Source organism: Cygnus atratus, chromosome 1, assembly GCF_013377495.2.
Source record: "Cygnus atratus isolate AKBS03 ecotype Queensland, Australia chromosome 1, CAtr_DNAZoo_HiC_assembly, whole genome shotgun sequence".
Classification (NCBI taxonomy): Eukaryota; Metazoa; Chordata; class Aves; order Anseriformes; family Anatidae; genus Cygnus; species Cygnus atratus.
In genome coordinates this window covers 108,307,451-108,319,666 of record NC_066362.1, presented here as the reverse complement: position 1 = coordinate 108,319,666, position 12,216 = coordinate 108,307,451, and the positions used below count along the sequence as shown (strand labels likewise).

The 12,216-nt window shown below is 39.4% G+C and overlaps 1 protein-coding gene across 2 annotated transcripts in view; it reads right to left on the bottom strand.

Annotated features, from left to right (window-relative positions):
• Window positions 1–12,216, bottom strand: part of JAM2 (junctional adhesion molecule 2) — a 35,988-nt gene that overhangs the window by 5,243 nt on the left and 18,529 nt on the right. For both annotated transcript variants that reach the window (XM_035545628.2, XM_035545629.2), the window contains exons 2-6: window positions 9,350–9,415; window positions 5,287–5,400; window positions 3,888–4,040; window positions 1,773–1,978; window positions 235–337 (exon numbers count right to left, since the gene is read on the bottom strand). In XM_035545628.2, the coding sequence (XP_035401521.1) occupies window positions 235–337; window positions 1,773–1,978; window positions 3,888–4,040; window positions 5,287–5,400; window positions 9,350–9,415 (642 nt within the window). The remainder of the gene's footprint in view (window positions 1–234; window positions 338–1,772; window positions 1,979–3,887; window positions 4,041–5,286; window positions 5,401–9,349; window positions 9,416–12,216) is intronic.

Below are 12,216 nucleotides of genomic sequence, written 5' to 3'. Positions count from 1 at the left end.
TGCTTTTTTTTGTGAAACTCAGTGAGACATATTGCTGCTAAAAAGGAATGCTTTAGGTAGCCACCATAACTATGTATAAGGTGCTCTAATATATGAATATTATTCCTCCCCTAAAATGCCATTATCAAACAGTAGTCTGTAATTCAGTCTTGTCTTCGTTTCTCAGCCGCATCATGCAATGAAATCATTCCAACTGCAAGACTGCTTTCTGCCCCTCTACGCTCTGACACATACCGACTTGCATTCGCCTCACTGAGCATTTCTGAGGTAATCCAATCCCATTGGAGGCTTCGCAGAAATACTCTCCAGTGTCATTCTTTGTAACGGTGTTAAACAGCTGTTAAGACAGAGTCCAAAACCATTATGAGAATGGGGAAAAACACAAAAAACTGAATTTCCTACAGCACAGAAAATTTGACATATCAACAGTTAATATTTTTCCAAAAATACGAAAGACAGAATTTCAGTCTCACATTCCTTTTGATTCTGCTCTCTAGTCACATCCCCTAATACTTAATTTCAGATACTGGTCCAAGTGGGCATTTTAAATTGATATTTTAACTAGATAGAGCATATCTAAAAGGAGATTCTTTTTCACTGATTAACACTTTCCAGTAAAGTGTATTTTCTTAGACATGCTCCCATTTCAGAATCCCTGAAATCAAAACATTGTGTTCGTTTTACAAAATAAATAAATACCTAATAAATACTTAACATGGTAAGTATTAATAAATATTAATAAATACTTAACATAGTACAAAATATATTTTCCAAGTTTTTTTCCCCCAGAAATGCCAGTTTCTCTGTGATTCCAATGGAGAAATGCTGAACTGCTTTACTTATGAAATACTATTGATGTAAAAATTCAAGTGAGAAAGCAAAAAATGGATGCTGACCTCATGTCAGTTCCTGTGCTTCTCTGTATTTATTTTTGTAATTAGGCCTGTTACATCTTCTCCCTTTAATATATCCCATACATTAAAACTAAGATTTTTCAGAAGCGATTAGTAATTTTGAGTAGCCCACTGAATTTCCACAGTGTACTGAAAGATCCACAGCACCTCTGAATGATTAGACACACCGCAGTTTCTGAATTTGATCATGCACAAGAGCAGGATGTCCATAGAATGACCCTTCCAAAAAAAAACATCAGCTTACATTGCACAGTAAGTGGTATGTAATTTTTATTTTTAGAAGGATCAGCTATAATGCCGCGCAGGGGTAGAATGGAATGAGAAAAAGATGGCTAGTTCTCGGGGGGAACATAACAGAAAACACAGCTTACTTAAAGCCACTACTCATTCCCCTTGACAACAGAAGTACAAGAAGACTGGAACCTTTAAATGCCACTGGATTACTGAGATTCTGGACTGCCCTTGGTGCTGCTGCACTTCCCACTGAAGTGAATGAAGTTGCTATTTTAGATTTTAAGGTGCTATCAAATACAACTCCGTTGACATACTAAGAGATCATTCTCACCTCACATGGGCTGACTAACTGACAAGGTGAAATTTGTCATTTATTTGCTAGATTCTGCTCATTTATCATTACTACAACCTTATAATTCACCCAGCTTGCCTATTACACTCAATCTCTATGGCTTGTCATTGATCTGAGGCAGAAACTGTACCTTATACACGTTAGCACATTTCAGCATGACATTGATCTCTGACAGAGACCTTGTGCCTTGGATTAAGCCAAGGAGCATCACTGTACAAAACAGTAAATTTGGTCTTCATAGCTGGTTATTACAGAGTTGTTATGACACTTACCAGAGTGCCGGACTTTTTATTCATGGTGTAAGTTATGTTTGCTGTTCTAGCACTGCCTGTTCCTGTCTTACCCAGTAAGGCAACCCCGTTCTTGTACCACTGGTACTCAGACGGAGGGGACCCCTCAGTTTCCTTACAGCTCAGTTCCACCACTGTTCCCGTCATTGCAGAGCTGGGTACCTCACATACTGGAGTAGTTGGAGCAACTAGAAAATTAAATTGCACTTGTTACACAGTCTTATCACTACTGCCTATCTCACAACAGTTTGAGAGTCACAGAGGAGGTGAACTTGTGCACGTGCTTAACAACTACCACAGCAATGAACAGAGAGGCTCTGGAGACAGGATGGAAGGCAGAGTCCTGCTACTTGAAGAGCACTGTAAAATTCGTGAGTTGCCAAAAGCAGTGGAAGGCAGAGGTTTGCTCCCAGCCTCCCCCACCACATGCTGTGTCATCCTGTCTCCGATCTATGCATATTCACCCAAACCCTCAGGAGCTTGTTCCACTCCTCTGCGGAGGCCTCTGTGGGACCTCCTGCTCCCAGACAGAGGAGGGATGTCTCAGTGAATCTGGAGTCCAGCAATTTTTTTTTTCCTCACTAATATTTAAAAACAGAAGTGGAGAAAAGTAAAAAGATTTTTGTATTAAAAAAAGTCTACTGTGTTTTGAAAAGCACTTGTCAGAAAGAATTAACAAGACTGGCCATCATCACAGCCACAGTGTGAATCTTAAATAGAAGATGAAAAGCAATTGTCTACCAATTTCATTTTAAATTAAAAAAAAAAAAAAGCATACTCCTCCCCCTGCTCCCTATCAAGTACCTGTTTAGCATTTTTCTTTCATAGTTCTCTGAGCAGTGAAAATCAGTGTGGAAAGCGTTCAAATGCTTTCCTTAGGTTTTGCTGGAGTATTCAGAGAAATTTCTGTCAGGTTCTGCATCACAGATGCAGGACAGCTCTGTCATTAATATGAAGGTCTTTTTTTCCAATTTTTATTACGTCAACAGAAAAGGAACTTGATTTTATTTTGGTACCTTGACTATCCAGAAGAAAACTAATGGTGACAAGGAATGCATGTTACATTAAAGGAATGAGTAGCACTTTAACAAGTATTCATAATTTCTTCTTGGTTGACTTTAAAATAAAAAGCAAAAATTCTAAAAACAAAACAAGACACACCTAACTCCCATAAACTTTCAAAAAGTTTTGTGCACAAGACGCACTAACACCCACCACTCTCTTCAGGCTCCAAGATCTCAACTTTAAGTTAAGAAGCTACATTTTAAAAAGGCAATCTGTTGAGAGAGTGGAAGAAGGAAGGAAAAAGCGTGGTTACCTCATTGGAGTAAAGCAAAAGTTTGTGAATTTATTATATTTTATGAAGAAATTTGAGACAGTTTTTAAATATCAATTATTTTTCTAATAAGAAATACAGAAACTTCCGAAACAAATACTTACTTTCCTCCCTATAAGGAAAAAAAAAGAAAACTACCCACCAACCATTAATTGACTGGGAAAAAATAGGAGGGACAATGGAAGAACAATGTGCTCAGTATTCAGTTTTCCCTCCCTTCCTCAAATGGGGAAAAAAACAAGAAAAAAACCACAAATAATAATAATAAAAAATAATAACTTCTGTCCTGTAAATAAAGTCCACAGATTGGTAGCTGGCATTATGCAGACACTGCAGCAGTTTCTCCTTCCAAAAACAGGAGGAGATTGTAGCATTGGAACGAACTGCTGCTTTGGAATATTTGATAAGTGTTGACAGATGCTGACTTTCCGGTGCCAAACATCATGATCAGCTTATCTAGATTCTCAGCCACTGAGTGACTTCAGTTTTTGTAGAAACAGATATTTCACCATCACATGAATCAGCATACTTGCTAACTTCTGACAACAAAAATACACATTTATATCAATAAAGAAACTAGTTACATTCTTTGAACTACGTTACAGAATATGAATCCATGCATGAACATATGTTTATAACCCAACCCAAGGAAGACCCAAAAATCCTACAGGCACACACTATACGGACAACCCTGCACGCAACACCTCTTGCCATCATTCAATTTCTTTACGGAAGCCCAAATAAAAAAAGTTTCTTTCTACCCAATACTGTGAGAGTAATGGTAGCCTCTCCTAGGCGTTGCCCCTCTTCACTCTTTGCGCTGATTTCACAGCGGTAGGTCCCAGAATCCTTTCTAGTCACATTTCTAATACGGATTCCTGTATTCAGCATCTCTGCTCGGTCTTTAAGATCACCTTTAAGAGAGAACAAACAGCGGTTTCTGGTCATCGCTTACAGAAACCATCTATGTCTCATTGGCTTGCTCTGAAATCACATACAGTTTATGCACTGTTGCTCATTTATTCAGTGTTAGTCATCTATCACCAAGGAGCAGCACGTAATCCCCCTCCCATGACATTAAGAACCTTCCATAAACTTGTCCACTTAGTCCAAAAAAACACCAACAACCTCAGTTCAAAAACCTATGTCATTTTTTTGTTGGAAGATGGAATACTTTTTTTTGGTAAACTGTGAACATTTCAAGAAATCATGTATAGATGTAGTCATGTGACAAAAAAAAAGATAATTTTCCACTTGGAGGGATGGCAATCACTAACTTATTTCTCTTACAGAAATGATTCTTACCACAGCAAAGTATTTGACATTTTAACTTGGCAAGAAAAAAACTGAAGGAATTAGCAAAAGATATTGCCATCAGACTTCCTACAATGAGATTTTCTTCATTTTACATCTTGTTATGAAATTAAACTTACTTGCACAAACAGAATCATGAGTTCCAGCATCTTTTAAAATGACATATATGCAGAAAAAAACAAGTTCATCAACAAGATCAACACATCTTGCGAGCTCTACAAACTAACAAAATTGCTGTGGCTTTGTTTTACTTCTCAAGTAATATAAATATGTCTTTATTTACTTCTCTTTATTTGTCGTGTACCAGAGACCCGTATTTTCTTCAATACATAAAGCTGTGGTATGTCTTTTAAAGAACATATAAGCAGAAATTCTACTTCTGAAAAGTAGATACAAATAATTTAAAAGGTACTGCTGAGTTTATATTTTAATGTATATAAAAAATGTTGCATTATTCATATCTAAGCTCCCAGATCTACAGGAGGTTTCAGAAACCTCTTTGTAAGATAGGAGTGCAGAGCTTTCAACAGTTTTAAAGGAGTTTATGTTTGAATGTAACTTCATTTTTGAAAAAATTCAATAAACGTGCAGGATCATTTTTCTTAGTCTCCAGTTTTATTTAACTTCATTCAAAATGTAACTAACCACTGAAGATTTTATTAAGAAAAGCTTTGTTTTCCCCTGAGGAAATATTCTTTTCCTCAGAAAGACTGATGTTCAGTTCAGTACAAGAGTCATGAGCATCCTCTTTCAGTCATTTTCCTATTATTATTCCCCAAGAAACAGTTGATATATATGCTAGAGAAGGGCATGTTAAATGATCAGTATAAGCTTGCATTGTCTTACCTGTAAATTCACCATTGTAGTACACAAATGAAACTCCTTGAGACTGGATTTTCTTCCATTCTACTCTTAGACTCATCCCTTTTGAAAATTTGTGCTTGCAACTCAGAATAGCCTCTAAGGAGGAAACAAACAAACGAACAAACAACAACAAAGGAACAAAAAGCAAAAGAGAAAGTTAGAGCTTTCAGCATTGTATTGGTACACAATCAGGTTCCATGGAATTAACATTCCCCCTTCATATATCTTGAGCAGTCAGCAAGGCCCAGATCTACTCCTCACAGCGATGTCATCAGACTGTCTCCAGATTTATGCAACTACACAGGGGAAACAAAAACTACTAATTTCCCCATTAATTAGGTGGCCTTTGGATCAAAATTCACACGTTGGATGAGCAGAGATTCTGTACTACTACCCTCATTTTATGTTTCAATATTTTTGTCAGTGAGCAAACCACCATTAAAAAAGGACGCTGACCCAGTTATCGTCTATATTGCGAATTACCATTCCGAGTTCATTATCAGTAGTTTACCCAGTTAAATATGTAACTTAATGCATATGAAAAACATACCAGTAAGATGGTTAAATGTTCTAAGTAACTTGTGTATTTAGTTACAACTTCATGTTGGTTATTTTAAGGGTACATGGAAGGTGAGAGTCTGCTTCATTAAGGTTATCCAGTCAAGGACTTTTTCAATGCAAAGGTGATAATAATAAGGGGGCAGCAACAGACAAAAACACAGACACAAATATGACAGACAGAACACAATGACAAAGACCATCTGTCTCCAATTAAACTGATGGGCCTGTGGTGCCAGCGAGTGCAGTCTCTGTGTCAGCAGTAGGAAAGCCATGGATCTAAGGAGTGTGTGTTGGCGAGTCCAGAAGCACATGTGCCTGGAGTGCCAGGCTGGAAGGGATGGAGGGGAGGGGACTGAGTGAACTTGGGGCCAGCAACTGGGGTCACACTGGGGGTGTAGGCACCCCCGAGCCTATGGCACTGGCTGCTGGAAGTGGAGGTGTGTGGTGTATGTGCCATGTTTGTATCTTTCCCCAAACCTGGTGTGCCTGGGGGTACGTAGCTCACTAGCAAACCTCAGGCTGGGTGAACTGGCAAGTAGGAAGCACAGGGTCCAGGCAGGGGTAGCAGGGCTATCCATGCCAGGACTCAGGAGATCCAAGAACGTGCATGTGCTTCTGAACCCAGAGAGTGTTGTATGAGCACTTCCACCAGTGAACTCCAAACTCCAAAGTGGAGGAATGATGCTTGGTCTTCTACACTTAATGTTTTACATGAGCCCAGGTAGTACTACATGTGGGTGCTGCTGAAAGCAGTGCTTTGTATGTGGCAGTCTGCACATGCATCTCTGGTATACACACTGAGCCTTGCTACTGACTGAACCTGCAAAAGGAAAAGCAGCAAATGCATTTGTCAGTTTGGGACAAAGACCCCCAGGACTCCAGGCACACTGGGCTGGGCTCCAGCAGCCAGGCAGTAAGACACCATTGTACACCGAGGCTGAGATTTCAAGAGTTACTGATTTTTACTATAGTTGCCATAGCTGGGTAGAAACCAGGCCAAACAGGTCAATTGTTCTTTCTCCCTCGCAGCAGGGCATAAGCACATGCCATCTCTAATACGGAGCTTACATCATAATAACTGTGGCCTATGGTCAATGCTAGAGTTACGGGCGAACTGAAGAGAGAGAGAAGATGTGAGCTGTATAGGCGAATTATCAGGAGAAACTCAGCATTTCAGTAGTTCCACTGTCAGTGGAACAGCATGCTGGAAAATATATATATATTTTTTCTTTCCTCCAGCAAATACTTTAAGTCAAAGTATTATTAAGAATTGTCTGGAATCTTTCCTCTGATACTGTTTCCAGCCACACATCTGACTGGCTCTGAATCTGTTAATAAAGTGAAATTTAGCATCTCCCAGGAGTTTTTGCAAAAGAAACAAATACACCATTGATCTCAACTGCTCATCGTCCAATACAGGTCAGAGCATCACGGATCAAAGGCCTTCAAAGTTTTGGCAGTGCCTCTCTAGTTTTCAGGAAGCAAACATCCACTGACCAAACACACAGTCCATCTGCATTAACTGTCACCCTCATTTCCAACCTCATTAAAAAGGGCTGCAGTGTGATTAAGAGGTACCAGCAGATCTACCCCTTCACCCCTTTGTCTCATTTCCCAGGTCTGTTCTGTGGAGAAACAAAATGTTTCAAAGGGACCAGGCTGGTGGCCTTGAGAATCTCCCACGGGGAAAAATTGTCCAGACTTGAAAGAAAAATTGGGGCAGGAGTGCATTCTTTGCCAGAAACGTGTTACACATGCGCTGGCTGCTACGAAAAACATGCTGTGCACTCAGGAAGCCTGAGGTTCCTGACTTCAGGTTGTGTGGATGGGTGGAGGCTTCCTGAATCTTAAGATTTGCAAAAGTTTCCTTTCCATTTTGTTTTTGTATCCTTCTAACAAAGAAAAGCCATCACTCAAGCTCAGCTTGCTTTTGCTACTGACCTTGTGACAGCTGGCCCCATGAGCTAGTCTGTATTAGCTGACACAGAGACAACTCAGCTGAAGTGTTCTCAGCTTAACAAGTCACCTCTGTCCTGAAGGAGCTGCCCCTGCCTTGCATGCCACATTATCTTCCTCTCAGAAGATGCTAGTATTAATGCCCTTCCACTGATCTTATCCAGATAAAAGGTATAGAATGGAAGATGAAGAATAAACATGGAACAGAGACATCATAATAAAATCCCTCTTTGGTTATAGTTCCCTTCTCCTGCCCTTTTTTTTTTTTTTTCATACTAATGGTATCAGTGAGAAGTATTTTCCAGAACAGGTCTACTTGATTTTTATTATGGTGGACCCACAGGAAGCTGTGCATCAGCACACGATCTACCAGTCTGGGAAGAACCATCTGGGATCTTGGAGAGGTCTGGACAATGTTTACTTTGGATATACGTCTGGTTCAGGCCTATCATTTGATTAGCCCTCCTCAACTGTACCAGGAGTTGGAAGAGAAAACAAAAACGCATTTCAGATCAGCTGCATTTAGATGAATAGCTAAGTCTATCAGCTGCTACCGTTCCCTTGGTGCTGCTACATATAAAGAAAAGAGCATAGCTTTTAGTTATCTTAAACTGATCTCACTCTATTGTAGAAATAAGAAAAGAACAAAGTACAAGCCACACATTTTTTAAAAAAAGAGAAGACAAAGAGAGATCGTGAAGCCAATCAAGCTCCTCTCTCCTCTGTCCTGTACTAAGCTCTAAATGTATTCATTTTTCTTCCTCAAAAGTGACAAAAATACTTAACACAGCTGACAGTTTCAGAGATCACTATTTCATTATTATCTCAGACGGATGAATAAAGCCTAAACCTCAGCAAACAGTTCTTTTGATTCCCAAATTCCCTTCTCTCTGCATTCCAAACAAATGCAATAAAAACAAAGAAACCCGTAGCCTACAAACCTCACATACCTACACACTACTAGCATCTCTTTCTCACCTATCCAAACATCAGGTTTTCTTCCCTGCATCCTTAACTTCAGTATCTGATTATTGAAAGTGATTGTCTTTATAGATAATAAAATACATATGTATATTTTAAAACAGACATTCTAGTCATTGGCAATTAAAAATAATCATTAAATCACATATACCAAGAATAGCTGATTTACAATTGTTCTCCCTCTATCTCCTTTTTTTTTTTAAAGACATTAGTCTTTAAAAAGATAATTAATGCATCTCTTTTCTATCATTTCTCAGCACTTTACATGGAAGGAAACCAGACAGATGTTATAGAGTGGAATATCAGGACTGAGAAACAAGTCACAGAATCATAGAATAGGTAGAGAAGGACCTCTGGAGAGCATCTAGTCCAACTCCACAGGTAACCTAAAGTGGGGACAAAACTAAGGTTACAATAAAAGCCAACAGAGAGAGTAGAAGCAATACTCCCCAGGAAAAAGGAAGACAATCTTAACTGCCCAGCTGTCTACATAGCTTGCATGTATTTATCCCATGTATTTTTAATCAGAGCAATATGCATACTGTACCCTTAAATTCCTCTGCTTTTACATTTTTGTTATCCGTTTCAATAGAAATTCCAGTCGCCTTACGATCTGCAAGGGGACAGAAAAAAAAAGACAATTCAGTAATAAACTTGTACTTTCATAGGTGCTTCACTAGTTACAAGCAATGTTTTTGAGACTTCCTTACACAGGACGGATTAGATATTCTCTGCTAGGGAGAGCATGGGGACTAAGAGTTAGAACAGGACTGGCCACATGGGTGGCCTTGAACAATTTGTATCTTTCTCTCTCTGTCCTGGCACCTGTAAAAAAAATAGTAATATTTCTCTTTTACAACGGCATGATAATATTTACATGTGAGAAATACTACATAAACAATAGATGTTGTTTTATACTGTGGCAACATCTCAGTCTGTTTTTAACTCTGGAGACTTTATTAACCTATGAGCATATTTTCCATGGTATTTCTATTACAAGGCAGGCTTGTTTACTGAAGAATACCATGTACTACTTCTCCAGGATAACAAATGCAAGCAGTAACTGGAGGTTACCTTGAATTCTCCTTAAACTGAGAAGAAAACATAAGTCAACATTTCTATAGTTTTATATGAAACAGATAAAAACAAAAACAAAAACAAACAAACAAAAAAAAACAACAAGAAAAGCATACATTTTTGGAATTTCAGTATACTCAATACAAGAGAGACCCAGACAAAATGCATGAAATCACCATTAGCCCTGCATTGATCCCCACCAAGCTACCCTCTCCCTCGCTGCATCTCATTATACATCTTCTCTTGAGAGCTGCTCTCCTCAAGAAAGGACACCAGTGTGCATTCCCTCATGATTCAGAAGTATTCCTACAGGGCAGAACAGTCCATCAGTTTTTCTGGTTACTCCATGGCAGGCAACAAGTCTACCAAGTGGTTAAAACTGCTCATTAATAGATAAATACAGTTCCTTACACAAGTTTACATTAACATTCTTTTCAAAAGCATCTCAAGTTCCAGTGGTTTAGACTGGTTTTGAAGACAGCATGGACACTCATTTCATATCCCATTTCCTATGTCTGCATCAGCCAACTGAACAATTGCTACAGAGGGTATGAACAACAACTGTGTCCCTCTCGCCATGAACAACATTTAGAAATATGGCTTGTTCAAAATAAGAGTATAATGTTCTCTGACTGACAGAAACTAGTTTAGCCTTACTCCATTTAATCTAATCTCATCTCACTATTTGCCTCTCTTGTGTGTACAGACCTCCTTTATTCAAGAATCAGTTTCTCGCCCCCCCATTATGCATACCCAGGACATCCAATGTTGATCTGAAGACATGAACAGATGAAGAATCCTCTGCTTCTTACTATTTTATTTTGATTGTTCATTACTTCTGTTAAAGTATGTTCCTCATTTCTCACTTGTGTGAGTTTATTTGGCTTTCAGCTAGGGGTTCTCAAACCTCTGAGTATGCCATTTTCTCTACATACAAAGATACTGTCAATGAGTCATTTCATGGTTTTCTTCTCAATTAGAGATCATCCCCTGTTCAAGTGTGTCACTGCAGATGGAGTTCTCCATCCAAACTGTTCCTGTGGCCATCTGAGTCACGGAGCAGTGATTAGAATAGCTATCTGAGTCCCCACCACTAAAGCAGTTGCTCATTCATGGCATCCTGTAGTGGTGGGTTGACCTTACTTAGCTTGCTGCCAGGCATCCACCCAGCCGCTCTCACTCCACCTCCTTAACTGGACAGAGGGATGAAAAAAATATGAAAAAGCTCATGGGTTGTGATAAAGGCGGAGACATCACTTGCCCATTACACTGCTCCCCTCACCGCCCCCTGCTGTGCGGTGTTTGCGGTCCCTTCCCCAGGCTGCCCCCGAGGCGAGGCACCGCCATCTTGGCTGCGGGGCCCGGCCATGCCCTGCGGTGAGGCTGTTGGGGCCAGCACGGGGCAGCTCTGGCATCACCTCATGCAGCGGCCCCACAGCACCCCACTGCCAGCACCTCGGCACCCATACCCAGTACACCTGTATTTCTACTCAGAGATGCTGCTTCCTACACATCTCACCACCTTCCTCCAAATGAAACCCCAACATTTCTCATTTCTACAAGAATATAGCTTCATACTTAGCAACAAAAAGTGAATTTTCACATGTACAGATTACCAACGGATCCAAATTTGTGTGTTAACTATGCTGTCCTACAATACTCTTTAATTGTATTGTCATCTTTGTGTCACCCCAAAATAGTTACAGCAGAGTCTGTAATATGAAAGTATAATATGAAAGTAAATACAAAGTGTAGATGACAATTTAAGCAATGCCATTTATGTTCACTTATAATACTAAAATAGAGAAAAAATATTTCCATTACAAATAGTGCGTGCAAATTTTTTCCACTCGATCCAGAAAGGAAACTTTCTTGTTAGACTTTTAAAAAAAGAACACAAACCACAGAAGGAACCCTGCTTACACCAGAGGAGGGAAGCCCTCCTCTCCTCCAGCACCTCCCAGAGTAACAGCTGCTCCTGCACATACACACAGAGCACATCTCTTTGATTTTGTCTAAGCTTGGTCTAGAATAAGGGCTGAAATAATTTTCCTTTTTGCCTATTAAGCCTTATTTAGGTTTATGGGAAGAAAATTCTCTTTTTATTTTTACCCAAACTATACTGTTTCCAGAACAATTAAAAAAACAACATGTCCTATACACCAACAGATAACAAATCATGTTATCTACTGAAAGAATATCTTCCTTCACATTCTCATGATGGGGGGGACAATTTTGTTCTGAGGCCCTGACAGCAGGTAATGCTTTGGATGCATTTCTAGGACTTGTTGGGGGGAGGATTAAAGCCATTTATAAATTACTGGCACATCAACCATC